The 27,708-nt window shown below is 43.4% G+C and overlaps 1 protein-coding gene across 5 annotated transcripts in view; it reads left to right on the top strand.

Annotated features, from left to right (window-relative positions):
• Positions 1-27,708, top strand: part of SCAI (suppressor of cancer cell invasion) — a 561,593-nt gene that overhangs the window by 360,436 nt on the left and 173,449 nt on the right. For all 5 annotated transcript variants that reach the window (XM_085613779.1, XM_085613781.1, XM_085613780.1 and 2 more), the window contains one exon: positions 8,954-9,049. In XM_085613779.1, the coding sequence (XP_085469905.1) occupies positions 8,954-9,049 (96 nt within the window). The remainder of the gene's footprint in view (positions 1-8,953; positions 9,050-27,708) is intronic.

Below are 27,708 nucleotides of genomic sequence, written 5' to 3'. Positions count from 1 at the left end.
TCATAGATATATACAGGGACTTTCAGTCAGCCCTCTTCACCCATTGGTCTTTTCAGGTGTCAATTACGTTTTGATTCCGTCTTCCACAGCATATAGCATGGGGCAGTGGAGTGGGTCAGCTCACTCATGTCATTGGCTCACTTGCACTGTGAGTGACATTTTCCCTGAACACACGGAAAGCCTCCTGAAGAGCAGCACACTTTGCAGACATATGCCTGCATTCTTTAGACAACAACATTTTTACTTGTTTAACTTTCAAACTTGATTTTGCTTGCATGTGCTTTTTGGTTTTAAAAGTTTACCAATGTCAGACCTATTGGCTTTGCCAGTGGTTGCTGTGAATATCCAATGTTGCTTTATGGAAAAAACAACTCTCTCTGTTTTTTCCACTCTCTCTCTCTCTCTGCTTCTCTCTCCTCCAACCCTCCTCCCTGTTTTGGTTATTAACCTTATTTCAAATGTTGATCTCGACTGCAAACAAGCATTGCCTTGACTTGTGGTCCCTCGGTGGTGTTACATATGTTAGCATTGATGAGCACACTTCTGGCATATCACTTTTCTACCTTCCCTGCAAACATTTGTCAGCTTTCTTTTGTGGGCTCACTGCCAAATGCAGCATTTAATGGCACTTTTATCTCTTCTCTTGACTCCTTAATGTTCAGTAATGTTCACACATTGCATCAATTCATGATGTAATTACATCTTAAATTCCTTCTCCTTCCTCCCATAGGTAGGTAATGCATCCCTTAGTGTTCTAATTATAATAGATGTTACCTCCAGCCTTTTATTTCACACTCTGCATGCTTACAGAACACACAGAAAGAAAGGAAGCAAGCATGGCTGTACTGGAATAGCTGAAAAATAGTCAGAAACAATATGAGCACTTTCTTACATAACAGGCGTTTGTTGGTGTTTCATAATTCTTTAAGAAAAAACTTTGCAGAAGGAATGAGCGCTCCACGTCGTTAAAGAACAGATAGGTAACCTCTATATCTGGTTAATGTCTGATTAGTATTCGTATGATTAATTGCACTATCTGTCCCATTAATTTCACTGCCCGTCCCATTCATTTCACTATCCCCATTAATTTCACTATCTGTCCCATTAATTTTGGTGCCTACATTGTAAAAATATTTTCACTCCATGGCACAGGACTAGAGGCTTTAATTGTGCCCGGCAGCCTTCCAGGAAGGAGCCATCTTGATTTAATATACATGGGTAGCTGGCACGTTCCTGATTAACAACCAGGATTGGCAATGTTATTTTGGGTGCCTGGAAATGATTGGTTTACGTGTGACCAGCTGTGAACGATGACTGCTGCATTTCAACCGCTCGGCTTCTGGTGACATTTACTAGCCACTCATGTGTGACTTCTGGCCATTACTGTAGCCTGGTGCATATCAGTAATCCCCTACACACCCTGCTTGTTCGTATTTCACCTTCTCCACTTCAGAATGACATCAGACCGATTATTGGGACCAGCGTTTCACATGGGTAAGGCAGAGATCGCCGCCTGCCCCTGTCCTGTCTCTCACACGTGTGAAGCTCTGCCACCAGGGCTGGAACTCCACACGTGTAGTCATGTTTTAAGTGTACTTGGAGGAGTGGCATGGAAGTGCGGCTGGAAAATGGGAAGAAGGGAGAGTTCAGGTTCAAGTTTATTTGGTTTAGTTCTCAGCTGAGAGCCACAAATATTCAATACATGATATAACATTTTAAACACTTTAGTTAAAAAAAGAAAGGTTTTCATTCTAATACAAAGTTAAAATAGGTTTTAAAGAAGGGAGAAATTAGGAAGGGAACAAACAGGGAGGGACATGCAAATAGAAAACACATCTGCAAACAGCTAAGTCTCTTGCTCTTCAGTAAACTGACACCTCCTGTTTATATTTGCGTTATTATGTTATTCCCCATTGTTGAAAAGTGGGTGACAAATCTGTATAATACATCACCTTGTAGGTATTCATTGCCTAATTATAGAAAGATGAACACAAGAGAGTAGACGAGGCAGATGGGTGGACTGCCACAAAATACCAGAAGCACAACATCAGAGGCTGGTCTGCAGGGAACCTCTGAAGGATGAGGGAACACACACCCCACCCAACTCACAGGCTGTGAGCCCGCACTGATGGCAGATGTGTACTGTAGAAACTCACATTACACAAGTACAAGCAATGAACAGACCAAACAGTGAGGCTGACCTAAGAGGAGACCGCGTCAATTTAAAACCTGATGTTTGGCAGGTAAAGGCGAGGTCTGGTTGGATTAAGAAAAGGCCTGCTCTTGCCTCTGTATTGATGGACGTGTTTCCACCTCTCCACTTAGGACCTTCTGCAGGGCCATCAGGTATCACTGCAGGCTACAAAGAGACACGTCCAGAACCCAAATTCATAACTCTGAGAATGAACTTGCTTTTAACAACAGTACTCTCTTTTTTGTATTAAACTTCTTTTCAATTATTTGTGTTTATAAATTATGAAAGGGCAAGTACGGTTACTTTTCATCCGAATGGCGCGTCGAGGCGCAAAATGTTATTCCCTGTTAAGCAAACTTCTCTGAAAAGCAGACTTGTCCAAATAATTTCAACACGGGGAAAATATAAAACGAAAGCCTTTTAAAATTATATTTCACAACTATACAACATCAAGGAAAGACAGTAAAGTTTTAGCTCGTATAGTATTTGTGTTCCGAATGGAATAGTTGGTTAGTCCAAAAGACTTTAGTCGTAGGCAGAGGAACACAAAGTAGGGTCAAACACTGGAATTATATATAACAACATCATTTATTTGATACTATTTAGAGGTAATAGCCAGGTTTTTATCAGTTTTTCTAATTATCATGTTTTTTTGTATGTCAGAAGAAGAGATTTTATATGATGTGAAAAAATTATATATTTTTTGTACTTTATGGATAGCAATAACCGAATAAAGTTTACTTTACTATAAGTGCGGTTACTTAACATTTTTACTAGGTGTAGTATGTTAGAAGTTTAGGGGCAGGCTTGGATATAGGCGTTCCTCTCTCATTCATGAGTATAGTTTTGGCAGGCACCGGGAGCTTGACACGGCCTGCAGGTTGAAGTGCAATCATACACACTTGTCCATCACCTCACCTGAGTCTCTCAACACCTTGTTGTTGTGGTAGTGGACAGAGGAGGAGGGCCTCGCTATTCTCCTCCGCGGATCCCCATATATCAGGAGCGCGCTTTCCTCGATCCCCACTGGCGTTGTGAAGGATGGAGGAACCTGCACTGGTTGAGACACCTGGAGGCTGTGAGGTGTGTCTCTTCGGAGGCGAGAAACACAATTCAAACAGTCTGACCCATTGTCAGTTATTGCAAATTTTGATGGAAGTTTCTACTTCAGACGCTCTGTGAATGACATGGTGATAATCACTCCTTAATTTGTAGCAAGATAAGGGCCAGGGCTCTCGTCAGGAGGCCACTGCAGCTTGTACCCCCCACTGCCGCTGCCAGTGACACTACCAACACAACTACTAACCATCACACTCCAGCCAGTGTGACAATTCAGGCTATTCTAGGCCACCAAAAGCTAGAAGTGGCTTGGGCTGCAGTTATTAGTCATTTTGAATGTATATTGAATTAATAAACAACTGTTATTCTGTACCTCTCTAAATTAGACAGACAGCGCCACCATGTGGCAGACTGTCATAAGTGGTGGTGTTGACTATTATGTGCTGGTGCCCAGCACCGGAAACCACCGGCACAAATTAAGCACTGCAATGCTACCAGTACCAGCTGTGAATTTCTTCCAATTACCCATGAATCCCTCATGTCGAGACTCATCCCTCTGTGATCTGCATGGTGGGGGCATGCCAGGCAGATATATATGCAGTCTGGGGCACTAAATCTCACCTTGCAGTACTTACAGTAGACCTATTTTAAGATCCCTCCTTCCCTCTGCCACAGCGCAGTTTCAAGCGAGTAGAAATAATTCATCCATTTGTTTGCGGCGTTATCGGCACGTTGAAATTATTGTCTCTTGAGTAGACGGCAAAGCTCAATTTCTAATTGTGTAATTTGTAGAAATTGGCACAAAATTCGTTGACTAGCTATAATAAATGCATCCTTTCTCTGGCTCCCGTTGAAGATGTAAATATTGCGCATTGCTACCCAGTGGTGCTCGCGAGCTGTTTGTAATAAAGATTCTCCGCTCTCCTCCAAATGAAGAACACAAGGTCGTTTCGATTATGGGCAGTTATCGGGCAGACTTTAATTTCGTTCCATGGCCCATTAATTTCCCATCTCTCCTGGCTGTAATAACGCTGGCGTGATGTGTTTGCTGTCCAAAGGAGCAATACAGAGATGACTTTTTGTGAAATCCCATCTCCCTTCTTCAGTTCCATTCGACAATAAATTCTCTTTTACGGGATCTCTAGTTAGCGCACATTATCTCTGTCCCAGGTGTGCGCTTTGTCTCTGCCTGCTCCTCTCCTGCGTTCTCAGGGCCAGCCATCATAGTTAGCTCCATCAGTTAAAGGGCACCTCGAGCCAGGGAGTTATCTTAAAAAAAAAAAATATTCAAAAACGAAAAGAGAGGTTGGCATGAGAATACAGGAAAAGGGGAATTACATTTTTGGATTTTGATGGGAATCGGTGGATAAACTCATTTGCAGTCATTGTGAAAGTTTTTATTTAGATTTTGCAGTAAATATCAGAGTGAAAAAATACTGATTAAAATTGGGTGCCAACATGCAGTCTAGAAATATCAGATTGAGTGGGAATATGTTTGAAACGATTTAAAATATTCCGATTAATGAGAACAGCGAGAGTTTCAGTGTCCAGTGGAAGAGATCCTTGAAGGAAGGGGATTAGAATCCATGCAGCTAAAAAATAATTTTCGAATCTGATTTGGGAGGTTTAAAAATATTAATTGGATCCCACTTTTTATTTTTCCCACAATTTTTTGTTTTTCACATTTGTTCAATGCCGGAGAGCCCTGTGCCAGTTAAAGATGACAAATAAATACTCGGGTCCACTGGAATTGTGCGATTTTGCAGTCGTGGCCTTTTTCACATTATTACGGATTTGCCACATAGTCCATCATCTGCTGCACAATCTCAAGACTTTTAACAAAAAAAACTTTGTTTCTGGCCGAAACGGATGAAACGTTACTAGAAACGTGGTGCTATGTGTTCACGTGTGTTGGAAGACCCCTCTCAAAAGTTAGCTGGTCATCTCTCAGTTGCTTATTTATGTATTTGGTGGATTTACTGGTTTCACTGGTACTAAAGAGTAGAAATCTTTGCCCAGCAGTATTGCCATGTGTAAAAATGACAAAATAACAAAGTAATACTATAAAGAAAATGTGCTGCATGATGCCGCATAATCTGCCTTTTCTTGCAGCAAAACGTAGTCAACCCTGATGCATAATTTCATGCTCCCATAATTCCACTGGGCCTGCAAATACTGCAGAACTGAATGGCACCAAACTTCATTCATTCATTCAGTGGGCACTTCCTTTCGGTGACCCGTTTTAAAACTGGGGCATCATTGCTCGTCAGTACCTTTTCCTATCATTTAAATTATAAAATGTAGGATTTTTGTAGGGGAAAACTGTAATAGCTCCCGCAGAGCTATTTGGGTTTGTTAATATTTTTTTTAAAGATGTTACACAGCAGCGTGAATGCTGGGCAACATGGCTTAAAGTAAACAAAAAAAGTGCAAATGGCGCAGTCAGATGCTGGTGGCCAAATAGCGCTTTGTATTTATTTGCTTGGAGCCAGTTGCAACATCTTTAAAAAACATTGACAACACCAATAGGTCTCACGTAGGCTAAACCAATTGGCTTTGGCAATGTTTATTTATATAGTCTTAAGTTGCTCTTTCGGTGATGTTTTTCTTGGATAAGGTGTGCTGCCTGCCAGCATCAGTTTGGTGATAGCTGTATCCAGAAGCCAGTTGGTACCGGATCAGCACTTTCTGGGCCAAGAGAAATGCTCATAATGTGAATAAAATGCAGCCTGCCCATGACCAGCTGGGTGTCATCAGCGTGAGTCATGTCACTTGAGTATATGTTAAATGGCACCCTGCTGACTAGGCTGATTCACATTATGTTCATAAAATGCTTGGGAGCTGCCCTTTAAGGATAAAAACATTTCTATCACCAGCCCCGCACCCAGAGAAATGGTCTGTCTGTTTATACACCTGTCCTACTGCATTCACCACTTTGTTCTCTCCGCTTTCATCTTGAATAGATTTTTGGAACTTGCCTAGAGACCGCTTTAGCTGTTTTGCCAGCTTCTTGTTTTTTAGTTAAAAAATTTGTATATACATACAGATAGATAGATAGATAGATAGATAGATAGATAGATAGATAGATAGATAGATGTGTGTGTGTGTATACACACACACATTCGGCAGCCCTCTTCACCTGTTTATCTGTTCAAGTGTCATTCAAATTTTGCTTCCAAAATAGGTCAGCCATTTCAGCCCTTGTATCCCTTCACCGTGAGTCATTTTTCCTATGCATATACACCTAAAAAGTGGGCCACTTCAGTGCCATGACTTGTGGGCACATCTGTTTTATTTCATTTTTTGAAATTCATTATTGCAATTGGTCATTTTTTACGTATTATTTTGCAAACCTTTGCACACGCCACGTTTAGACGGCAGAATAATAAACTTTTATTCATTTTAACCTTTCATTCTTTTTGCTTATGTTTGCAAAATAACATTGAAGACTTGGCAACCCAGACCTATTGGCTTTGCCAATGTTTTTTATGTTCATTATTGGTATGTTAACTTTTTTTGGGTAACTAGAAACGTGCTGTCGGAAAAACGCCGTTCTCTAGAACAAAAGGGGCAACCCAGGGACCTGGGCTGGGCAATAATAAATAATAACAAAAAGATAGTCCCAATGGGGGAAGTGTAGCCCTTGACTTCCACAGCAATAGCTTTACACCAGGTATAGAAGAAAAACTCTTAAATTAGTGAGTTTCAGTTAGTGCATTCATTTATATATATCTCATCTTTATTATATTTAGAAAGTTTTATAGAGCGCGAACATGACCCTTGCGGGTATCAAAGCGCTGTACATACGGCAAAAGCTTGAATAAACTTCATACAATAGAAGTCAGTAAAGTAACATCACAAGGAGTACACAGTCAAGATCAGGGACCTAGTAGTGGGCCACATTAGATCCATTTCTCCTAGGGCGTAAAGTATATTTGAATATACAAAGTAAATGATAGCAGTATAATGCAGTATTTATACTTTTCTCTAGAAAGAAGGTGCTCTTAAAAGGTGATGGTGCAGTGAAAGTGATATGGTGATTAAGAAGTGCATATGTGCTATGTACAAATATATATACATGGGGCTGATATGGATAATGGAATGTTCGAAGTCAACACCCGTGAAATGAGTGTTGATATTCACAATCGAACGCTTAAAAACACAGTCCACATATGTTAATTGTCAACGTTTCGACCCCTGAGCATAGATATTAGAGGCCATCATCAGGACGCAAAATTTATAGGCAACACCAAAAGATTGGGGCAGGAATTCCCACTATCAAGCGAATGTCAAAACACAATTTCCTGAAGTAACTTTAAGATGGGTATTAGCACGCAAAGGATTGTGACAAAAAAGTCCCACAATCGCGACAATGTCTAGTATTATGCCAAAATGGATTTAAGCATTCCGGGAATCATAGAGGTTAGACTGAGAAAATCATTCCGCCATAGCTCTTCTGAAATTCAGAATGCCTATTGATAGGAGCCTCATTAATGTTGGACGCAGCCCGTGTTTTGCTCTCAGATCTCCTGCCTGGAGATACGAAAGCAGAACACGGGCTGCGTCCAACATTAATGAAACCTAAGCTGCTTTCAAAGCACGGTTTGACAAATAATTTTGGATGACTGTCTCATCCATCACCGCAACCGGCCTCGACCGGTTTGATCACCGGCCCTGTGTACACCTTTTAATGATCTCTCTTGAGGCATTTAGACTCTCTATCAATAGGAATTTTAAATTTCTGATGAGCCATGGTGGACTGATTTTCTCTTTACTGATTCCCATCATGCTTAAATCCATTTTGGGGTAATACTAGACACTGTCGCAATTGTGGAACTTTTTTACCACAATCGCTTGCAGGCAAATACCCCTCTTGAGGTTACTTCAAGAAATAGTGTTTTGACATTCGCTTGATTGTGGGAATTCCTGCCCCAATCTTTTGGTGTCTCATATATATTTTGCATCCGGATGAAACATCCACAATTAACATATGTGGACTGGGCTTTTGAGAATTTGATGGTGAATATCAACACTCGCTTCACAGGTGTTGACTTTGAACATTCTAATATCCATATCAGCCCCATGTATATATTTTTGTACATCGCACACAGGCACTTCTTTTTCGCCATATATCACTTTCACTGCACCGTCGCCTTCTAGGAGACCCTTGTTTCCAGCGAAAAGTATATATGCTGCATTATATTGCAAAAATGTACTTGGAATATTCAAAGATGGGATATGTGTAAATAAATGCACTAAACGCATAACTGAAGCTCACTAATGTAAGAGGTTTTTCTTCTATCCCTGGTGTAAAACGATTGCTCTGGAAGTCAAGGGCTACTCTTCCCCCATAGGGGCCATCTTGTTTGCTAATATTTGATGGGAAAAAGCCATCAATTTGCATTGCAGTGTGTGAGAAAGCAGAACGATTTGCAGTGTATTCAGCATTCGTTGCACAGCGATATGTACATCATTCTTTTTGGAGAGCGTTATGCATGAAGTGCCACTTGTTCAGAGTCTATTCAAGTAGGAGGTGGGAATACGTGGTAAACGCATAAATTCCGGGACTAACACAGTAAGCTTGTTGTCAACACAGACCTCATCTGCTAGAAGTCCTATTCTCGTGCTAATGAGTGTGCCTGTCTGATGCTCCCTTATGGCATGCCTATAATTAACCTGCCATGCTCATTTGTTTTTCAGAGATTTACCTCAATATGGACAAAAGCAGTGGCAATCGTATTTCGGAAGAACATTCGATGTATACACCAAGCTCTGGAAGTTTCAGCAGCAGCACAGGTGAGGGTACCTTTGGGTTTATTCTGTCTCATTTCAGCTCTACCGCTTATCTTTCACGGGCAGGTTTCCGCAAGGAAAAAGTGCCTCAAGAAATGGAAAAAGTGGTCTTGTTTTAAGTCTCACTACAGATGGCTTTGTCTGTTTGTTGCAAGAGCTCTTGTCATCTGTACATCAAAAAGAAGTATAAAGGAGCATTTGGGGAGAGTGGGCTTTAGGTTAGCTCTCATCAGCCATTGATTTTCTTATTTTATTAGACTGCAGGTGCCATATGTTGTGTGGCTTTACCTGCTCTGTGTTCATTCATATACTTACATTTCTGATGAATGCTTCTAACCTCAGATTTCTGAACTTTAGAATGTTCGCTAGGCGCTGGACTGGATCTGGAAGTTTTCATAGCAGTGCTCCGCACACTGCTAGGTGGTGATGTGTACTTTGGTTCCACCCTATAAGTGATGGAGCTGAGCTGCATATAAGTGACAGTCCTGTGCATAAACGTCAGATCATTTCTTTCCCTGTCTTTGACGCGGTTCCAGAGGGCTGTTCGCTCTTTCGTCCGTTTTGGCAATTTTTCAAATTGAAATCCGGTGTGGAAGAGAACAATGGCTCCACCCAAAACTAAAGCTTCAAACTATGCAATGTCTGTCATAAACTGAAATTGGTGATGGACCCACAAGAGGTTTGCTTTTGGTGTTTGGGCTTTGGGCACGACTCCAGGTCATACGCTGAGTTCGTCCTCATGCTTCCAAAGGCAATCCGGGACCCTGAAGCAAAGCTATACGTCACAGAACATTGACATAGTAACAGACCTCGCGTAAGTCTCATGCCAAAACGCGGGCACAGACCTGCTCCCAGTCTTGAAACTGATCCTGCAACAGATCTTCTTCGAGGTTGAAGTCATGCGGTAAGACGAAATCTAATTTCCAGAAGAAACACAAGAAGGCGAAGCATGACTCAACCCTGTCACTGGCCCTCCTCTGTCAAAAGAGAAATCATGAGGGTGTCAAAGTGCCACTCGATCTTGTTGCTGATCCCCCACTTGAGCAGCTGACCCCGCAGTTGACCCAGATGCACCCAAGTTCCCCAGGCCACCAACTACGCAGCAAGTCAAGGCTTGTAGGGAGGCCATGCTGCATATTATTGCCACTCTCTACTCCCCCTGGCACGTCTTTGTGCCCCAAAGATCTGCGAGGGCCTTCAGTTGGATAACTGCCCACGGATATATCGTCAGCCCTGTCTGAGCTGCTAGAACCCAGCTCGGGTTCTGCACCGACACCAGTACCAACTTCCATCCTGGCCCCCAGACCCACACCAGTTCCTCGTCATCGAAGTTCCAGTGCTGATGCCGATGTCCAATCATGAAACCATTCTGTCTTGACCCCTAACGAAGTCGCTCTCAGATTTTACTCACCCAGTTCTCGTATGGCCTGTGTCACACAGTCCTCTACAACTACAGCAAAGTCATCTCAAGATTCTTCATTAGCTTTTTGGTTCTGATTCTGACCAGAGTTTGCCACCACCTCTCTTGGTGCAACCGTCCTATACTTCCGTTTTTCTGACCAAACTGGAGTTGAGGCCCAAGGCAGCCTTCTTGCCGAGGGTTGCGACTCCTTTTCATGTTGGGCAATCCATCCCCTTCCCAAAGTTCTCTGCCGTTCTTCACTCCTCGAAGGAGGAGGTGAGGCACCATTGGTTGGACCCCTTTAATAATAATAATCCATATTTGTAAAGCGCGAACATATCACGCCTCAAGGTTTCATGGCGCTGGGGGCCGTCGGGGAGATGAAGTGAGCTATTGCCCAGAGTCGCATGGTGCTGAGCTGAGGTGCCGCCGGTGCCGGGAATGGTACAGTGACCCCCACCGCTCCGGCTGCTGAGCCACACCTCTCTCTTTAAGCTTTTACATGGACCATACCAAGGACTATTGAGTGCACAACCAGCTTTCTGTGGGGTTCTCTGAGACAAAGAAAGGAAACACTGCAGAGAAAAGGACTCTGTTGAGCGGATATTACGCTGCATTAAGATCTGCTACGTACTAGCCATTAAGCAGCCTCCCGAAGGACTGAGAGCCCGTTCCACCAGGGCTACCGCTACTACCACTGCACTGGCACGTGAAGTGCCTGTCCTTGACATCTGCCAGGCTAGCGATGTGGGTGTTGGCGCACACGTTCACGAAGCATTCCTGCCTTGATAGCAAGGTTCGATGGGAAGGACATTTTGCCTGTTAGTTCTGCATGACTTTTTCATATGTGCCCACTCCACAGACCTCCCCCTTTGGAAGGTACTGCTTTGGTATCTATTCTAAAGGTAAGAAACCTGCGGTTAGAGGTATCCATCAGAAGATCAAGCTACTTGCCTTCCATAATGCTCTTTTTGGTGGATACACTTACCGGACATTCCTCCCTGCACTCCCACCTCCCCATTCTGTGGACGAGCCTCCTTGGCATCAGTAAAGGTCCCAAATTAGAGATGTGCCCACTGGTACCCCCAATTGTTTCATGCTCCGCTTCTGAGGGCGCAGAAAACATCAAGCAAGAATCTGATGCCAACTTGCAAGACTGGCACTTATATGCGTCTCAGCTCTGTCCCTTACAGGGCAGAGTGAAGCCAACGCGGAGACGCACAGTGCTACTCACTAGCGCACGACCACTGCCATGAAAACTTCTGGATCCAGTCTGGCGCCTGGGAATATTCCAGCGATGAGGAATCTGCTGTCAGATACACTGTCCTCCAGAAAGAGCATCACCGGAGGTCGGTGATTTGTTCTGCTGTCAATGTGACATTGTAATTACTGATTTATGGTTTTACTGTTTACTCTTTGGAAGCCTAAGCTGCCATGAAAGTAAGTCACAGAGTCACTCACTAATCTCTTTTGCATCTTCATTTTTAGGTCTCTCCTGACCCAGCGCATGCGCTGGTCTGGCGAGACTTTTTGAGAGGGCTCCAAAAAGTGCTACCAGGCCAGCCTAGAGCTACAGTGCATTTGCGCGGGCACGCACGCCGCGCTTGGCCGCGATTACTTTCACTTTCGGGGCCGCCCGGCCGCTTTGATGTTTGATCGCGATCGATTGGCATAGCCAATAGGTCTCGCTTTTGGGACCTTATAAGTATTTAGTTATGCAACTGTTGCATGGCTAAACACTTATACGGTCCCAAAGGCGAGACCTATTGGCTATGCCAATGCTTGTTATTAGTTTGCTGTCCTGATAAGATGTTGGAGTTAAAGCATTTTTATTGTTTGCAGAGTAAGCTCGTGTACACATAGGCTTCCTTAAAGAGCAACACATGTTGTCTCTTTGTCAAAAGTATCTATAATGGAGTATTTTGCAGTGAAAGTCTTTTAAATTCATCATTTATAACCAAAGAAAACTTTGACTTCTCTTTGGATTTTAAACTCTGTTCTTTGGGAGCACTCTTCTAATGTAATCTGTTCAGCAAAAGTGCCCTTTTAACCCCTTCCCCGCTCATGACGGAACCACTCCGTCATGAGCCACGGTTGCGCTGTGCTCATGACGGAGTGATTCCGTCATGCTGCGGCCGATGGCGGCCGCTCCGCCTACGCGGCGCTAATTCCCCGCCTGTGCGGGCGATTAGCGCAGTGGGCGGAGACGTGACGGAACCACTCCGTCATGAGCACAGCTCAACCGTGACGCATTACGGAGTGGTTCCGTCACGAGCACAGCGGACCCGCAACTGCCCCCAAACCCCCCCCCAGCGCCGCGGCGGAATCCCTGCCGCGGCGAAGGGGTTAAATCATCGTCAATGTTAGTATTATTAAGATTATCATTAAGGAAACACATCTGCATTAATATAAACCATTCATCTGTAAGCAAAACCTATTCTTTATGAAAAGTAGTAATTAAAAAAAAAAGTATGTTTGTACTTCTCATTAAAATTGCTGTAGTTTGTAAGCACCTTTGAAATAAGACACAAAAGTTGTTGTCCTACTGTATCGCACCAGACATACATATCTATTGTACCTAAACTACGGTACCTAATTTTCATACCTACCAGAACTACCACACTCAACCTACTTTTCCTTATCTTCCACAATTAGCCGACTATACCGTACGTATCTACCAAGCACACAGATTCTACTTCCGTACCACCAGTACCTAACCTACGATACCATAGCTATGTACCTTACTTACTATACCATATGTAACGTACCTACCACACCTAAGATTCAGTATCTCAAGTATGACACCTAATCTCCCTCCACAGCTGGTTACGCCTTTGGGATTTCAAGGAGGGCTTCAGGTACTACAGACTGCTACCAAAAGCACTTGTATTTCATTCAAGGTACCTCTAGTACATTGCTACGATACTGCAGATTGCAGTTTTTGAAGTGCATGAACATGTGAATGCCATTGGTTGTTTAAAAATAGCAAGACCAGTTGGCCTTGCCAATGCTTGTTTCTTAGTGCTGTGCCTCTTTGTAACCACTCGTGTGTGGAAGTTCAAAGAAAAGAGTGCGGTCATATAAACGTCAAGCGTCCCTCCACAGGATTGGTTAGTTACGGAGTGAACAGAAGCTTACACAGTTCTAAAGATAACATTTTATAAGTGAACCCAACAAGATCCAGGTAACTTCACAGACTCCCTAGCTGCTCAGCATTATAACATTATACTCCCCTTCTTTTGCTCTTTTTTTGTTGTTGCATGTTCTCTCTTCCCTGCATGGTTTTGTCTCACTATCACTTTGTTGCGCTCTCTCTCTCTCTCTTTCTTTCTCTCTACCGCCTTCTCTCCCTTCCCTCCAACTGTCCATCACTGGCAAGGGTGATGAGAGGATGCTTGCAATTCGTCTAACAACCGCAATCTCTCGGGTACCATATCAACTCTTCGTCCTCTTGCCCACCATGCCACCTCAGATTAGACCCAGCCATATGCAAATCAGTCTTGGTTCTGCTCCAATAGAATCAGCCCGGCCCGAACTGCCAGGCCAGGCCAGGCCTACTCCGAACCAGAATGCCTGGCAGTCGCTCAAGATACACATGACAGAGAAGCAAATCCTAAAGAATAAGGCAAAGTACTAGCCCTAGTAGGTGGGAAAATCTATAGAGATTTTAATACTGCCCTCACACACCCGAGAGTGTCATGCTTCATCATAGGGCCGCATCATACACCCAGGTGCAGACCAACACCTTGGGTGGAGCGCAAATTTTTTAAGAGAAAGAAATGATATATGATGAAGTCGAGTGGTGAGGGTACAGTGTAAAAGACAAATAGACAGAATCAACACAGCAATGAGGTTCTGACAGTACTGAAACGAATAGTCTCCTAAAGGAAGGGACCAAAGAAAAGTGCAGAGGAAAGCAAAGTATAAAACTGTCTCGAGGTTAACCCTCAATTTTATTCCTGTTAACCTCGGGCAGGGTTAAAATAAATGATATGGGGTATCAAGGGCAGGTAACGACCCCGTAATCCCCACTGCTAAAACCAACATGTTTCTGCCAGTATTCTCTGTGCCCAACCGGGTCACTCTGGCATTCGTCAGGGTATAGGTCCCTTGTTGTCTGGTCTCACCCACTATTTGGGTATGTATTACCTTGATGCTCGGGGTATTGCCCCGGCGTTCCTCTATAATGAGATTTCCAAGAGGTTTTATACATCTACAAAAAACGGGAGAGAAAGCAAGGAGAACAAGTTGCAATTCACAAGCTTATGATTCTCTATCTTGAATATACTTCTCATAGATAATCCCACACACTCATTAAAAGTGACCAATAGTCTATGGTGCAGCCAAAACTAAAAACACCATCAACGTCCCTGTGCACGTGGGCACCACCTCTCACCATACACATTAAACCAAGTGTTACGAGTGTCTGATGGTTGACTCGTTATTTCACCGGGTACACCCTTAAAAGCAGGTAATAATGGGTCACCGTGCCCCAATACATAATCCTCAGATGTCCATTGACCCCAAACATTCCTGGTGTTCTAAAAAAAATGAAATCTTAGATACTCACAAGAGTTTACAGTTACAATTCTGAACCCGGAACGGCGGGGGAAGGTGCTCTTATTGTCACACTCTGTCGGCAAAAAACCACACGAATGTATCACTCAACAGGCGTGGTCACATAATCAATGGAGCCCCCAGGGCAATCATCGTATGGTTTGCTCTCATCACAACTTCTCTCTCATGTGCTTTAAATCAGACCGTTACACATCCCCTAAGTAATAAAGTAATGGCGTCTCCGCTGACTTAGCCTTCGATTCTCACTCACACAACCCCTTGTCATGCTGCCTCTGTCATACGAGTACTCACTACTCCAAAGAGACACTCTCTCTTGTGGCCCCACAACCGTCCTCCGACGATAACTGTGTTTCGTGGTCTGCCCTTAAATACAGAGATACACTTGGCCACAACGCAGCTCGTTGCACGTCCCGTCTGTGTGTGTTCTTGGGACCGCCCTCTCCTCTGCATTATCATAGAGAAAGGACTACATGGCTCTACGTTACATTTCTCATTCCGTGGCGGCCATATTGAAGTGTCTGATAACCACTAAGTCAACTATGTCTAGGGAGTAGACCCATTATAATTCCCAAAGATAGGAGTACATTGTTTTCATCTCCTTATATGCTTAATTACAGCAACTTTTTTACATAGCATATAGTCTGAGGGATTCTTCTCAGCAAGACCGAAGAATTATTTCTATGAACGAACCATGGGTACGCCACGGGCGTTCTTAGTCTCTCTCTTTTTTGTGTGTTCACATACCATAGGTAAATGCAATAAATCAACGTTGCATTAGGCCATACAGTTGGAACCAAGGTATCCCATCATTTAATCCCAACGTATGGCTCTTCAATCGTTCCACCCATCTCTGTTCACGTGTGAGAAGGAGGCTCGGAACATCACTGGTATTAGGTGGTATAAATGGTTTATCTATCACCACCCATCTCAGATCCTTTTCATTATGTTGCTTTTCCAGGAAGTGGGCTGTCAGTCTCGTATTAGACTTCCCACAACGTATGGTGCTCATATGTTCCAGGATACGGACCTTGATTTTCCGGGTCGTCATGCCAACATAAACCAGTTGACACGGGCACTTGACTACATAGATCACGTTTTCGGTATTGCACGTGGTGTGTTGTCTTAGTTCCCAGGGGCTATTCAAACCAATGTCAATGATTTTCCCATTAATAGATAATGGGCAGGCTCTACAAAAGCCGCACGCATAATGCCCCATTATAGGTGGTAGGAGCTGCTGATCATTTCGTGGGTTCCCTGCGTGCCTCTCTGATCTCGGGCGAGTGTTCACAATTAGATTCTTTATACTCGCACTTTTCTTGAAAGAGAACAAAGGAGAAGGCTGATTCAAACCATTGGAATTTAAAATCTGCCATTTTTTACTGATAATTTTCTTTAGAAGATTGGAGGATGTGTTGTATGTCGTTACACATATACTCCTATCTACTGTCTCTCTCACATTTGTCTCTAAAAGAGCATCTCTGTTGCAGTTCCTCGCTCTTTTCTGGGCTTTCTTTATCACAATATCGGGGTAGTCTCTTGTCTTTAATTTCGCACTTAGCACCTCTGCTTCCTTCTTATAATCCCCCACCTCGGAACAGTTTCTGCGCAAACGGAGAAATTGTCCGTACGGAAGATTCTCCCTCAAGGATCTTGGATGGAAGCTCAGGAAAGACAATAGATTATTTCTATCGGTCTCTTTATGGAACACATTGCTCCTCAACATTCCGCCCTCAGCTATGATATTCAGGTCGAGGAAGGGAAGTGTATTATTGGTGATGGTACCAGTGAAGAACAAAAAAGGATTTCTCTGGTTAAGCCAGGTGAGAAAGGCTTCAGCCGAAGTCCTATCTCCCCTCCAGATGATAAGAACGTCATCTATGTATCGATGCCAATCCCTGATGTTGGTGCGAAAGGGATTGGTAGGTTGGAAAATCACTTCTTCCTCAAATTTAGATACATAGAGACAAGCCAAACTGGGGGCACATGAACTCCCCATGGAAGTGCCATGTGTCTGTAAATAGAATTTATCTCCGAACTTAAAGAAATTCTTAGTCAGTGCCAGTTCCAAGAGGCAGAGTATAAAAGCCCTCGGTGTTTGGAAATCCCACTCCTCTGAAAAGAGGATATTTTCAATCACCCTTAGAGTCTCCTGTTGAGGGATGTTAGTGTATAGAGACTCTATATCCAGCCCGATAAGAAGATCTCTGTCCACATCGAACTCCATATCTTTGATAAGATTCAATACCTCTCTGGTGTCCTTAAGGTATGCAGGCATCTTTTGTACGATCGGACGCAGGTAGAAATCACAGAATTTGGATAGGGGTTCTAAGATTGAATCTACTCCAGACACAATCGGGCGCCCTGGAGGGGGTCGCGTCGGTTTATGTACCTTGGGTAAGGTGTAAAAGTAAGGTACCGTTGGATGTTGGTTACACAGAAATGTTGCCTCGTTTTGGCTGATCCAATCGTTCGTAAGCGCTTCCTCAATTAGTGAGGCTATTTGGACCCTCAGTTCCTCTGTAGGATCCCTCGGTAGGATGGTGTAATTCCTACGATCATCCAACAGGAGGAGACATTGGGCATTATAGGTATCAAGATCTTGAATAACTATCGCCCCGCCCTTGTCAGCTGGTTTTATAACCACAGTTTTCTCATCCCTGAGGTCGAAAACTGTGGTTATAAAACCAGCTGACAAGGGCGGGGCGATAGTTATTCAAGATCTTGATACCTATAATGCCCAATGTCTCCTCCTGTTGGATGATCGTAGGAATTACACCATCCTACCGAGGGATCCTACAGAGGAACTGAGGGTCCAAATAGCCTCACTAATTGAGGAAGCGCTTACGAACGATTGGATCAGCCAAAACGAGGCAACATTTCTGTGTAACCAACATCCAACGGTACCTTACTTTTACACCTTACCCAAGGTACATAAACCGACGCGACCCCCTCCAGGGCGCCCGATTGTGTCTGGAGTAGATTCAATCTTAGAACCCCTATCCAAATTCTGTGATTTCTACCTGCGTCCGATCGTACAAAAGATGCCTGCATACCTTAAGGACACCAGAGAGGTATTGAATCTTATCAAAGATATGGAGTTCGATGTGGACAGAGATCTTCTTATCGGGCTGGATATAGAGTCTCTATACACTAACATCCCTCAACAGGAGACTCTAAGGGTGATTGAAAATATCCTCTTTTCAGAGGAGTGGGATTTCCAAACACCGAGGGCTTTTATACTCTGCCTCTTGGAACTGGCACTGACTAAGAATTTCTTTAAGTTCGGAGATAAATTCTATTTACAGACACATGGCACTTCCATGGGGAGTTCATGTGCCCCCAGTTTGGCTTGTCTCTATGTATCTAAATTTGAGGAAGAAGTGATTTTCCAACCTACCAATCCCTTTCGCACCAACATCAGGGATTGGCATCGATACATAGATGACGTTCTTATCATCTGGAGGGGAGATAGGACTTCGGCTGAAGCCTTTCTCACCTGGCTTAACCAGAGAAATCCTTTTTTGTTCTTCACTGGTACCATCACCAATAATACACTTCCCTTCCTCGACCTGAATATCATAGCTGAGGGCGGAATGTTGAGGAGCAATGTGTTCCATAAAGAGACCGATAGAAATAATCTATTGTCTTTCCTGAGCTTCCATCCAAGATCCTTGAGGGAGAATCTTCCGTACGGACAATTTCTCCGTTTGCGCAGAAACTGTTCCGAGGTGGGGGATTATAAGAAGGAAGCAGAGGTGCTAAGTGCGAAATTAAAGACAAGAGACTACCCCGATATTGTGATAAAGAAAGCCCAGAAAAGAGCGAGGAACTGCAACAGAGATGCTCTTTTAGAGACAAATGTGAGAGAGACAGTAGATAGGAGTATATGTGTAACGACATACAACACATCCTCCAATCTTCTAAAGAAAATTATCAGTAAAAAATGGCAGATTTTAAATTCCAATGGTTTGAATCAGCCTTCTCCTTTGTTCTCTTTCAAGAAAAGTGCGAGTATAAAGAATCTAATTGTGAACACTCGCCCGAGATCAGAGAGGCACGCAGGGAACCCACGAAATGATCAGCAGCTCCTACCACCTATAATGGGGCATTATGCGTGCGGCTTTTGTAGAGCCTGCCCATTATCTATTAATGGGAAAATCATTGACATTGGTTTGAATAGCCCCTGGGAACTAAGACAACACACCACGTGCAATACCGAAAACGTGATCTATGTAGTCAAGTGCCCGTGTCAACTGGTTTATGTTGGCATGACGACCCGGAAAATCAAGGTCCGTATCCTGGAACATATGAGCACCATACGTTGTGGGAAGTCTAATACGAGACTGACAGCCCACTTCCTGGAAAAGCAACATAATGAAAAGGATCTGAGATGGGTGGTGATAGATAAACCATTTATACCACCTAATACCAGTGATGTTCCGAGCCTCCTTCTCACACGTGAACAGAGATGGGTGGAACGATTGAAGAGCCATACGTTGGGATTAAATGATGGGATACCTTGGTTCCAACTGTATGGCCTAATGCAACGTTGATTTATTGCATTTACCTATGGTATGTGAACACACAAAAAAGAGAGAGACTAAGAACGCCCGTGGCGTACCCATGGTTCGTTCATAGAAATAATTCTTCGGTCTTGCTGAGAAGAATCCCTCAGACTATATGCTATGTAAAAAAGTTGCTGTAATTAAGCATATAAGGAGATGAAAACAATGTACTCCTATCTTTGGGAATTATAATGGGTCTACTCCCTAGACATAGTTGACTTAGTGGTTATCAGACACTTCAATATGGCCGCCACGGAATGAGAAATGTAACGTAGAGCCATGTAGTCCTTTCTCTATGATAATGCAGAGGAGAGGGCGGTCCCAAGAACACACACAGACGGGACGTGCAACGAGCTGCGTTGTGGCCAAGTGTATCTCTGTATTTAAGGGCAGACCACGAAACACAGTTATCGTCGGAGGACGGTTGTGGGGCCACAAGAGAGAGTGTCTCTTTGGAGTAGTGAGTACTCGTATGACAGAGGCAGCATGACAAGGGGTTGTGTGAGTGAGAATCGAAGGCTAAGTCAGCGGAGACGCCATTACTTTATTACTTAGGGGATGTGTAACGGTCTGATTTAAAGCACATGAGAGAGAAGTTGTGATGAGAGCAAACCATACGATGATTGCCCTGGGGGCTCCATTGATTATGTGACCACGCCTGTTGAGTGATACATTCGTGTGGTTTTTTGCCGACAGAGTGTGACAATAAGAGCACCTTCCCCCGCCGTTCCGGGTTCAGAATTGTAACTGTAAACTCTTGTGAGTATCTAAGATTTCATTTTTTTTAGAACACCAGGAATGTTTGGGGTCAATGGACATCTGAGGATTATGTATTGGGGCACGGTGACCCATTATTACCTGCTTTTAAGGGTGTACCCGGTGAAATAACGAGTCAACCATCAGACACTCGTAACACTTGGTTTAATGTGTATGGTGAGAGGTGGTGCCCACGTGCACAGGGACGTTGATGGTGTTTTTAGTTTTGGCTGCACCATAGACTATTGGTCACTTTTAATGAGTGTGTGGGATTATCTATGAGAAGTATATTCAAGATAGAGAATCATAAGCTTGTGAATTGCAACTTGTTCTCCTTGCTTTCTCTCCCGTTTTTTGTAGATGTATAAAACCTCTTGGAAATCTCATTATAGAGGAACGCCGGGGCAATACCCCGAGCATCAAGGTAATACATACCCAAATAGTGGGTGAGACCAGACAACAAGGGACCTATACCCTGACGAATGCCAGAGTGACCCGGTTGGGCACAGAGAATACTGGCAGAAACATGTTGGTTTTAGCAGTGGGGATTACGGGGTCGTTACCTGCCCTTGATACCCCATATCATTTATTTTAACCCTGCCCGAGGTTAACAGGAATAAAATTGAGGGTTAACCTCGAGACAGTTTTATACTTTGCTTTCCTCTGCACTTTTCTTTGGTCCCTTCCTTTAGGAGACTATTCGTTTCAGTACTGTCAGAACCTCATTGCTGTGTTGATTCTGTCTATTTGTCTTTTACACTGTACCCTCACCACTCGACTTCATCATATATCATTTCTTTCTCTTAAAAAATTTGCGCTCCACCCAAGGTGTTGGTCTGCACCTGGGTGTATGATGCGGCCCTATGATGAAGCATGACACTCTCGGGTGTGTGAGGGCAGTATTAAAATCTCTATAGATTTTCCCACCTACTAGGGCTAGTACTTTGCCTTATTCTTTAGGATTTGCTTCTCTGTCATGTGTGATTAAAAGTTTTCTGAGGGAGTCAGAGATAGCCTCGCCCCCTTTCTTTCCCTCGTCTCTCCTACGTTGTGTTTTGAGTCGCTCAAGATACTCAGTTATGTTCACTTCTCTCTTTGTTCTGGATCCATCTGTCTAAATCAGTATAGATGAGCTCTTGTTATCGGTTGAGACCCTCCAGGCAGCGATTCATCTTGAACGTGGGCGGGGCTCATTGAGGAAACGTCCCACAAATTGTGGGCGAGGGTCCCGGTCCAAAAACTATTTGTTTTATTTAGAAACAATCACACATCATGAGTCCTTTCTCGTCATGTTGTCTATACCCCTTTGTGTTGTATATCTAAACGTTGGTTTCGTAGGAGTGTGCTACTTGCCGCAAAATGCGTTTTAGCCATTAAGTTGATAAGCACCTGTATGTTTAACTCCGCTACACCCCATGCTTAGGCGCAGCAACATGAGGCACACCATGTTTCCAACTACTCGTTCAAACACCATGTACCTCAGCTAAATGTCTTATATAGGCCAAACTACAAAAATATTCTTCCAACCATGTGCTCTGTAGAAAGCTCAGGAACCTAATGAATATTGGAGTATTTCATGACTGCAGCAAGGTATGAAATAATATACAAAAAATGCAACGGACCACCTAGAAAAGTGCTTCTGATGGATACATCTTCCTGTAGGCTCCTCACCTTCATGAATACTCCTTCCAGGCCTCAGACTGGTCTGGAAACCTTTTTCACCAGCTATAACTCGCTGGCAACACCAAGTGGTTCCACGCAGATCCAGCCGCGACTCCGGATCTGAACGTGATGCTAGCGGAGTATATTAGGCAGCAACCAATGTGTTGCTGTCAGTGTTTTTCCGCACCTCATCAGTGCGGTCCAGAGTTGTCTGAAAAATAATTCCACGTTTATCAAGAGAGACTAGCTCAAATGTCTCCACAAAGGGCTTCAGGGTTGAGCGTTGCGGACGGTGCCAGAAGATGTTCCTCTTCAGACCTCCATGACAGCTGTATGTGGCGCTGGGGTCATGACATGATGATACCTTGAAGGCCATCAAGGAGTGGAAGGCCAAGTTATTTTGGTTACAGTCCCCAAGGAGACTCACTAGCAGACTTCCTCAACAGAAGTTGAGTCGCATTACCATAACAGTCTTAAAAAATCATCATCAGAAGAAGTCATCCTCTCCACAAGGAAGCGGTCCAGTTCCTGGAACCATTCTGAGTCTTGATGCCTTTTCCTGATGCCAGACTCTTCCTCGACATTGAGGGACCCCCTCCGCCACCGGTGCCTAAACATATGAGACCAGAGTTGTCATGGCAAATTGGTAGTAGGGTTCAACAATTTGGACCAAACGTCAATATTTTTGTTAATAAATATTGTGCAATTGTTTGTAGCAAGTAGAATGCTGGATTCTTCCCTACCTGTTATATTATTATTGTTAAGCAATAGAGTTTCTCTGTGGAAGTTGACGAAAAATGAATGCATGCATAGCTGATGAGGTTGGTAATGTTTATTTGGCCTGTTAGGATTTCTTTTCATCTTAAAGATGACATTTGATGGTGAATAGTGCGTACACAGTTGACTACATTATTTTTCAGTCTCTCCCTTCCTGAACGTTCTGTGGAGTTTGCTGATCCCTTTTCATTCCCTGAGCAGTGTTTCTTGCTTTTCGCATTGAATGATGTATTTCTTAAACATATTTAGGCCAAAATGCCTGAAACTGGGTCTTGTGTTTTTTACACTCTGCAGAATCTGGGACATATTGATGGCGACGAGGATGCATCCATGGTTTTGTCGTGTGATTTGTTGTGCATTTAGTGCAGTGGTATGGTATTCGCAGCAGTGAGGCTGTGCTAGTTAGTTTTTAGGAAAAGCTTTTATTGATGAATTTCACAACCGTATCTCACCAATTTGCACAAACTTTCCTTTAAGAAACAAGAATACACGCAGCACCGGTTATGTATCATTTGTGGGAGTTTGGTCAGTGGAAGGGAGGGGGGCGGGGTCTGGCTGGGTCACCAAACTTATAGTTCCCAATCAGATTGTAGGGAAATATTGTGCTCTCCATTGCAGAAAATACCACCGGATGGAATTGCATCTCACTTGACATGAAAATCCAGCTTGGTCCTACTTAGGTACATTGAGTGGTGTGATGTGAATTTATTCAGGCGTTTTCGAGAAAACCAAACAACAATTTAGGGAAGTGTTGTCGAAAAAGGTGGAAATTCACAAATAAAACATTTTAATATAATATGCATTTAGAATGTAATGGACAGAGAGGAAAGATGATAACTGTAGCATCTGCAGCCATCACACTGTTCTTGAAGTGGCCCCTGGTTCATGAACATTGTGTTGAGACGTTGCTGTGGATACATATGTGCAGGGTAACACAGCCCACCCTGGGGTACCACAAGGGGGGAAAACGCATTTTCATGACGAAATCAAAACTAAGACAGAGGATCCATGCGCAATTTTGCTGGGTTTGTAAAGTGCAAAACTAATTAAAAATATCTTTTACACTAAGAAATAAACATTGATGTAGGTGCTGAAAAAGACATTGGTCATTCCCAGAGCCTCATACAAACAGGACATGGTCATAGGACGTGCCTAGGTTGTACTGTGGCAGGAAACTGGCTGAAACCAATGCCCTTTGCTCACTGTGCATGGCCGGGGACCTTGCACAGCACTCACTGCTGGCATGGGTATTTGGCACAATGCTGCCATGCCCATCTTGCATAGACAGGTATGCTGAGTATGAGCAGTGCCCTGTGGAGATGTTGCTAAGGGTACAGTTGCAGTGGTTCCTGGTAGACGGCACGGTTGACCTCAGCTCCGAGTTATCATTAACTACGCAATCCTAACGCGTCCTAGGCACTGTTCATGACCTCATACATGATAAGAAATCACAATTACATTACTGGTGCCATCACACATGATGACTGTGGTAGTCATCATTTAGATGCAGTAGTTTCACTGAAGATATGTTCTATAGATTGTATGTAGACTGAAGCCTGCTGTACCCTTGTCAGCCACTAGATGTCCTTGCAAGAGTTGGGACAGAGACAAAAGGCTGCCGCCGCCCTCTCCGAAGTCATAGATACTGTTACAGACAGTAACAGTGGTTGCTAGACTGAAGTACCACTGACCACATCTAGATGCCTGTTGCCTAGCGCATACAAAGAAAAACAGATCAGTTTCAACTGCTTGTCATTGGATCTCAAAAACACAACTCTTTGTGGGTTCCTTGATGTCATCAGTGGCATGTTTTGTGATGTCAATGTCATCTGGGTGTCTGCTCATAGGTTTTGCATGGGAGCATTTTGGTTGCTTAGCTCGCTGTAACTGGAGGATTAGAGTAGTTTTAGATTGTCACCGTAACATCATTTAAACAGAAGTTGTGGAGGCATTTTTTAGATGTTTGTGCATCTTTTAATGATTGTTGTATTTACCTTTTTTTTTTTTTTTGAAAAACATCATGTCTAAGCCCTCTTCAGAGATCTTTCTTACAATTATGCTTGCAAGTTAGCATGTTCATATTGGTGATGGAGCTGGTGGCCTCAGTAGGGTTTGTATCTCGTGGGCGTCCGACGATGTGCGCGTATTGATGGTAGAAGCGTGGGTTCCCACCAGCCTGCTATTGAGGCGGAGTGGGTTTGTGCTTTACTTCCGATTGACGATGGAGGGCTGACGATGACGATGGAGGGCTGTGGTAGAGAGGGTGGTGTAAGTGGTCGAAGCCAATGTTTAGGGAGATCCTCGCCTCGATGGAAGGTGCGATCCCTATGTGCTGTTCATGGCTCCCCGTATTCCTTGGTGGTAGTCATTAGCCGACATCTGCCTGTGTATCCTGCTAATTGTTACATCGGGCTTGACTTTTCAGTGACTAAATATAACACTGTGAGCAGCTCCAGGATAAGTGCTACCCATGAATCATATCTCTGACAGCCGCAAACCTGGAATTGCTGCGTAAGCATATCCAATCTAACCGGGAACACTGGAGATTTCATGGTCTCCTTTCTGTCTGCGGTGCCCTTCCTTCGACTCTGTCCTTACTCTCCATTTGTTGTTGTATGAGCTCTGTGGTTTGAGCTCGGAGCCCTGAGTTAGGGAATTCGTAGCTTTTTTTCAAAAGATTGATTACGGGAGTGTTATTGCTATGAAACGAGCAAGGTTGATAAATATTTAATAGCTCCTTGAGTCCTCCTCATTAATAGGAAGTAAAATGTATTCTCTGAGCTAATCAGGTACTAAATCTAAAGAAACAAACGCTGAATAGTGAGAGGGTAGCACAGAAGAAACCGAACAAGAGCAGGCGTCAAGAGTAGTACGGCTATCCCAAAATCTTCCATTAAAATCTGAGGTTAAGTGAGGGATTGGTAAAGAGACAAGGAGGGAGCTAGAGCAGTGGGTCTTAACCTGGGGTCTGTGACACTTATAAATGGGGTCTGCAAGTGATAGGATAATGAATATTGGATGAATAAAGTATATCTATACTTAAAAAAGCAAAATGTAAATAATATTTTTAAACTGTAAATTTGAAGGAATTTGAAATTGAAGAATAAAAATGAAATTGGCGTCCCTATCCTGCTTCGTGGGGGCAGCACAAGTACAGCAAACATAATTTAGTGTGGGCGATCAGTGGCCTCCGTTAAAGCACTGGTCAATCATTCATTAAGAGCAAAAAGACAAAGTGATATTCTAGGGTCCACCATATTGATTTCTCTTTTAAAATATAAACAAATGTTGAAAGGCTCCAGTCTTCACATTAGGATTTTTATTTTCTTTTGTGTATTTGTTTGATGCATAATTGTTTCTATATTTAAGCCGATTGTTTAGTGGAAGTTCCTTAGGCCAGGGTCCCCCGCTTTCGCTAGTGATTTAGTGGGGTTACACAGAATTCATATTGTTAAGAACTCCCAAGCTAGAAACTCCCTCAAAGCTATGAGAATAGAGAGAAGAGGTTATTTACACAACCGTGAAAAGGGACTGCCCTGAGAAACCAGCAACCAGGCGGTGTTAAGTCCAGCAGGTGCTTGAATGGGATGATGGAGAACCCCCACGATGCGGATACCGAATCTGGGGTGCTGTTGACGGAGATATTGAGAAAGGAGATTTCGTATAGATGGCCACTTCTCACTTTAGTGTCTGTGTATCCCAAAGGGGAAAGACATGTTTTTACCACTGTTTAGAGGGATTACGTGTGTGATCTGGCCATATAGCAAAGCTAGTCTATTTTTGTTTGGAACGTTTATAGGGAAGTGCTGGTGGTCTGTGTATAGATTCCACCCAATATTTGTCATTTTGATGATGCTTTATGGTGACTACAGCTATTGCCATAGGCTTTAGAAAGTGATATGGTTATATACCCTCCCCTTTACGAACAATGAATCAAAGTGGACTGTAAAGCGCCATATGGAAACGTTCTTTGCAAAATGCCAACAAAAATTGGAAATAAAGACCAAGACATGGCAAGCCTGAATGTTTACAGAAGGTGAGGCTTTGAAGGACATATCTTGTCCAGCAAGCAAAGAAAGAGGAAGGGAGAAGTAACCAGGTCTACACCTTGGAAGCCACCCGGGATGAGGTGTGAAGGGCTCATGGATGACACAAACAGGTTTGTTCCCTAGAAAGCCACATGGAAGATGTAATGAATGGCTTCACAAGCCAGCAGTAGAGAGACACACGTGGCTTCAGGGTTAGTCGCTGCTTGTATGAACTATAGACGAACAAGCAGTTAACAGAAAGTGGTCCTGACAAAATGTTTTCGTCAAAGCATTGTTGATTTATTTTTTTATATGAAGAATGGGTTTCACCAGGGTTACAAAACCAACCTGGTAGTGAAGCCTTTCTTGAAAGAAAAGGCTATTTTTTTGGCTCTTTTACCGGGGGTTCTCTCTCCCCAACCACCCATGCTTTTTCCGTCCTTCCTTTTTTCAAAGGCTTGGTTCCTGTTTTTTTGTGTGTATTTTTACAAACCACTTACTCCTTCACCCACCCAATTTTTTTAAAAAAAAACCCTTCTACAACCCTGGCATTACTCCCATTTTTTGTTTGTTTGCAAAGCCTTTTTTTCTTCCTTATTGCGCATGAAAGCGCTTTCAAATATGTTAGTTTATAGTATAGCGCAGTGTGCTTATTTCACAAACACTTTTTCTTCATTATTGCGCATGAAAGCGCTTGCAAAAGGTCAGAATACAGCACAGGCTAAGTCATAGCGCTTTTTTTACATAACTTTCAGCCATGCTAAACAGCAGCCGTGCTGCTATTCAACATGGCTTAACGACATTGACATCGACAACGCCATTAGCTCTCGGCTTGCTGAGACCTATTAGTTTTGCCAGTGCTTGCTTAACTAACCTGTTACTGTCACATCTTCC

Source organism: Triturus cristatus, chromosome 1_2 (assembly GCF_964204655.1).
Source record: "Triturus cristatus chromosome 1_2, aTriCri1.1, whole genome shotgun sequence".
NCBI classification, from domain to species: Eukaryota; Metazoa; Chordata; class Amphibia; order Caudata; family Salamandridae; genus Triturus; species Triturus cristatus.
The sequence above is the reverse complement of the archived record's forward strand: the minus strand, read 5'-3'. Positions and strand labels throughout refer to the sequence as shown.